The sequence below is a fragment of the Muntiacus reevesi genome, chromosome 9, assembly GCF_963930625.1.
Source record: "Muntiacus reevesi chromosome 9, mMunRee1.1, whole genome shotgun sequence".
Classification (NCBI taxonomy): domain Eukaryota; kingdom Metazoa; phylum Chordata; class Mammalia; order Artiodactyla; family Cervidae; genus Muntiacus; species Muntiacus reevesi.
The window spans coordinates 8255470-8260716 of NC_089257.1; the positions used below are offsets into that span (position 1 = coordinate 8255470).

A 5247-nucleotide genomic window follows, 5' to 3' on the forward strand; every position below is an offset into this window, starting at 1 on the left:
GAGACGCAGCATCTAAGCTACTGGGCCTTAGAGCCTGCTTATACCTGCTGTCCTCTCGTCCTCTACGTAAGACTGACCCAACGCTAACGAGTATGTGTGTGCACACTGCTTCTCAGCCTTAAGGGCAGGGGCTGTCAAGCCCGAAGATGGAATTATACTGACTTCACAATGAGACGAGAATGGTCTCTATGAACTTTTTCTAGGTCAGTTGAAACACTGAATAAATCTTGAAATTTCTATTCATCTTTTGTCATCTGACATCAACTTCTTACTCCATAACATCCTCATGACATTTTTCACTTCTGCATTCCTGAGAGTATAAATCAGAGGGTTGGACAAAGGTGTCCCAATTGTATAAAACACAGCTATCATCTTATCCATGGAGAAGGTGGTAGCCGGGCGAGTGTATATAAATATGCAAGGACCAAAGAACAAGATGACCACGATGATGTGGGAGATGCAGGTGGAGAGGGCTTTTTTCCTCCCTTCAGCACTGTGGTTTCTCAGACAGTGCAAGATGATGGCATAGGATAACACCAGCATGAGAAAACTCACTGTGCAGATGGCCCCGCTGTTGGACACCAAGAGGAAATTGGTCACATAGGTGTCTGCACAGGCCAGTTTCAACAAAGGCTGCAAGTCACAGAAGTAGTGATCAATTACATTGGGACCACAGAAAGGCAGACTCAAGACTAGAAAAATCTGAGCTGATGAATGCACGCAGGACCCCAACCAGGTCAGGGACATTAGCACACCACAGACTTGATGACTCATGATGGTCGTGTAGTGTAGACGCTTACAGATGGCCACATAGCGGTCAACAGCCATGAGGACAAGGATGAAGATCTCCAGGCAGTCAAAGAAATGGAATGTAAAGACTTGGATCATGCACTCATTGAAAGAGATAGTGGCATTCTTCAGAAGGGCATCAGCAATCATCCTAGGGGCTATGGAAGTAGAGAAGCAGGCATCATATACGGATAATTGGAAAAGGAAGAAATACATTGGATTCCCAAGTGCCCTGCTGGTCTTGATGGTAACAATAATCAGCGAGTTACCCAACAAGGTCCCCAAGTAGAAAATCAAGAAAATGACAAACACTATTTTCTTCCTAACAGGATCTTGTGTCAACCCAAGCAGAACAAACTCAGTCACATTATTTTTCAGCTGCATGATTTCATGAAAGAGGAGAAGAGATGAATGCAAAATGATTAATCTGCAAAAGATAAGGAAATAATTCATAGGATGTTACATGATATTATGAAATATTGCTTTTGGAGGCCGTTGTACCTGTGATTTCTTTATGACTCATGTTAACACTTTGTGTGATAATTTTTAATGGTCACTGCAAAGGTTTACTGTGAGTTTCAAATAAGCTTCTGAAAGTAATAATTTCCTATGATTTTCTTTTTAGAAAGCTTGCTACATTTGATATCATTATTGATTAAATTTTCCAATTTGTTGAATGTATAATTAAGAGATATGTCTTTGTAATTTTTTTCATTTGTTTGTCATTTTCAAAAATTTTATGGCACATGTCTTTCATGATATATCACTTGGGATTTAGGATATACATGACTGCCTATGGAGGTTCATGATATAAAGTCACACTACACCTTTAACTCTGTTAAAATCATCATACATAAACACTCATGTATCACATCATTGCTATACATAGAGATATACAATCATATATGTGTATACATATATTTAATATGTTCTACCTCTTCCTTGAACTCTTATTCCAATTATTGCAGCTTGAGCAATGGAACAGGAAATACACCCTTTAAATAATCTGCTGTTATCATCTTGAATGTGAAATTTTGTATTAGACAAATACTAACAATCAGAAATAAACATTATTTCATATGCTATTATCTCATATATCCATCCCAGTTTATCTTTTTTTCCAACATCTAAAAACACTATTTAGAATACTCAGAATTCCTGAAGTTATGGTATTAATTGAAGGATGGTGGGTTATTACTCAAGAGTTAGTATTTTTCTCTTAAGTATCTTAGATCTGGAGTAATTTTGGGCGATGGCTGTGTGTCATCAGATGGTTGGTAAAGGATCCAATCATGGTTTGATTCCCAGGAGAGTTTGTATTGTTCAAGTATCTGAAAATTTGCAAGTCTCAGAAAAAAGCAAAGAAGGAGAAGCCAGAAGATGTACTTTTAAAAAGAAGCAATGCTGGTTTTCAATAGATACGGTCTTCACTTCTACTCTTCAAATGGATGTTACAAATTTAAAATGACTATATTTGTTAAAAATAAAGAGAGAATCTTTTGATGTGGGAGCTAGGAGAGAAGAGCTAAAAGAAAAGCAGGCAGGCAAAGCTGCCTAATGCTATCTAGTTAGCATTAGGCAGCTTCTTCCATGCTTAAAGAGCTGTCTTACGGCAGAGGCCACAGGGAGAAGCATTGCTTAATTTAAGGAGGCTGTTTGTCCACTTCCCTCTGACTCAGTTGCCCTAGATGTCCATCTTTAGAGGAAATTCTACACTCACTTTATTTGTTTGCAGAACTTGCCATTCTTTGTGAAAAGTTTAACAGATTGTCTGAAGATTATTTATCACTCAATAGTCCAAGTAAAAGAGTATATAATCTACCCTCGTTGAGCTCCTCACTCTGTCCCCATGATTCCTGAATATCTGACCCACAGATACCTTAGAAAACAGCCGGTCTGGAGTCAAAAATTGCCCCCAAGGTGCTCATTATTCACGCCATATATATATATATATATATATATATATATATATATATTTGTATATATATCGATAAATTAATATTTCTTTTCTTTTCAAATCTTATTAGACATAGAACTGGTGCCTGGTGGAGGGATCAGGGTAAATAAGACCAGATGTGAAAGAATACTGACAGGTACAAGTATTGATGAAAAGGAAATATTTCTACCCAATATTTCTCAGCAGTGCTCATTCCACATAAATGGCACATTATTTTTCACCTTAATTATACTTTTCAGGCTCTTCATGGCCATGTTTCTTCCCAAAGTTTTCTGAGAATTAGGTATTCACCTTTTCAAATTAAACCTTTGAAATGTGGAAAGTGCCAATTAAAAACTTATGATGCTATTTGGGAGAATATAAGGAGTAATGATTCTACACTGTGATATACAATACTCTGTGCAACGTTGTCAAATGGAGATGGAAAATTTCCTATTCTCCCAAAGCTATGTGACGGTCACTGTCTCCATGAACCTTATGTCTTATTTCTAGGACTCCTAGCTCCTAGTGAGGGTTTATCTTGTCAAACTACCTTACATCAATATTATGTATGAACTGTCTCACACTCTGCTGTCTCTAGAATTTGTAATGAAAACAATAATGCATGAAATACATTCCTCTATTATTTAATTACAATAATGAGTTTTAACATGTCAAGATTCATTGAGTTCATAATATCATTTTTCCTCGTTTATGTTCATTTATTTCTTATATTAACAGTAAATCTTAAAAAAAACAACTATTTCTTTTGCAGAGTTCTGTGGTAAAAAGTGCATTCAAAATAGATATGGAAATATATTAGAAAATTGTGATGGCTAATATTTAATTACACCACTAGAGTAAAACATGGAAAATGTTTTTCACCTACCTGCTAGGGACAGTGAGTAAGTGTCGATTCTGACCATCCCTTTTGGTAGCAACCTGTTCACAGAGCAGTGAAAAAAAGACTCTTCTCTGAATTCCAGGGGGAATATTTTAAGAAATAATGACATAAGGTTTTGGCTTCATAGTGTTCTCCCTGAAGTTCTCCCCACTATGCTAGTCAGAAACATCTCATATGTAATAAACAGCTTTCATTTGACTATTTAGCTTATTAGGAAATCAAGTTAACTTTTCTCATGTCCTTTAATCACACATAAACAAGTATTTGGAATTCTTAGCTTCTTCACACTGAACAACCTTACCAGGGAAAAAGAGGAATAAAACAAATGAATGATAGAGAGAATAGGTAAAAAAAAAAAAAAAAAAAAAAAAAAAAAGAAGAAGAAGAAGAAGAAAGAAAGAATAAAAATAGCTATTTATGTAAATCCATGGCTGATTCATGTCAATGTATGACAAAAACCACTACAATATTGTAAAGTAATTAGCCTCCAACTAATACAAAGAAATGGGGAAAAAAGAAAAAAAAGAGGATGAGTTAAATAAATTATGGAATGTATAAAAAACTAGCTATCCATTAAAAGGAAAGTGGGTCATCCAGAGACAACTCTGCTCCCTGTTGGTACCTAAATTATCCTTCCTGGTGTTCTAGCTTAGCAGATCAGAAAAGTGTACTACAATATAGTCAAAGAAATGAGATATTTAGATAGGATCACGGACTCAATGGACATGATAATAATGACACACGGCATGAATTAAGTATTTGAGGTAAAAATAAGCATAATCTAAACTAACCTTAGCTCTGACCTTTCTAGCTGTCTGATTTGAGGTAGGCACTCTACACTTCTACTTCTTAATGTGTAAAATAAGTATAAAAATGATAGTAGTAACTACAGAGACAGCAATTCCAAGGCAGGTTGTTAAGAAGTCCGGGGTACCCAAGGAGGAGAAAGGGGTCTGGTGCTCTCAAGCAGAAAAGGACAAATGATTCTTTTCTATAGTCTTAGTCAATATTACAATGTATCTTGCTTGTTTCTCCTTAAGAAGAAATTTCTGATGAATCTTGATATCTTAAAATGTATATTATGGGAGTAAAAGTATATTATGGCAGTGGGTCTGGTAATATCTTTCAACTGTTAGTTCTAATCCTGTCATCTTAAAATGTAAATTGTGGGAGTGGGTCTAGTAAGATCTTTACCACCTTGAGACATCCTTTGGATTTATTGTAATAATCAACTGAAAAAGTACCTGATTGCCTTTTTCAAGACTAGCGAGGTTTTTTGTATTTCCATACAAATTGTGAAATTATTTGTTCTAGTTCTGTGAAAAATACCGTTGGTAGCTTGATAGGGATTGCATTGAATCTATAGATTGCTTTGGGTAGAATAGCCATTTTGACAATATTGATTCTTCCAATCCATGAACACGGTATGTTTCTCCATCTGTTTGTGTCCTCTTTGATTTCTTTCATCAGTGTTTTATAGTTTTCTATGTATAGGTCTTTTGTTTCTTTAGGTAGATATACTCCTAAGTATTTTATTCTTTTTGTTGCAATGGTGAATGGTATTGTTTCCTTAATTTCTCTTTCTGTTTTTTCATTGTTAGTGTATAGGAATGCAAGG

The 5247-nt window shown here is 35.5% G+C and overlaps 1 protein-coding gene across 1 annotated transcript; it reads right to left on the reverse strand.

Moving 5' to 3' along the window:
- Positions 1-240: 240 nt before the first annotated feature.
- Positions 241-1173, reverse strand: LOC136175222 (olfactory receptor 4C16-like). Its single transcript, XM_065945548.1, has one exon. It carries the CDS (start codon positions 1171-1173, stop codon positions 241-243), a length of 933 nt encoding a protein of 310 aa, XP_065801620.1.
- Between the last annotated feature and the right edge of the window lie 4074 nt (positions 1174-5247).

What these genes read in the sequence shown, in the direction of transcription:
- LOC136175222 (XM_065945548.1), bottom strand. Translation starts at nt 1,173, where the DNA reads ATGCAGCTGAAAAATAATGTGACTGAGTTTGTTCTGCTTGGGTTGACA.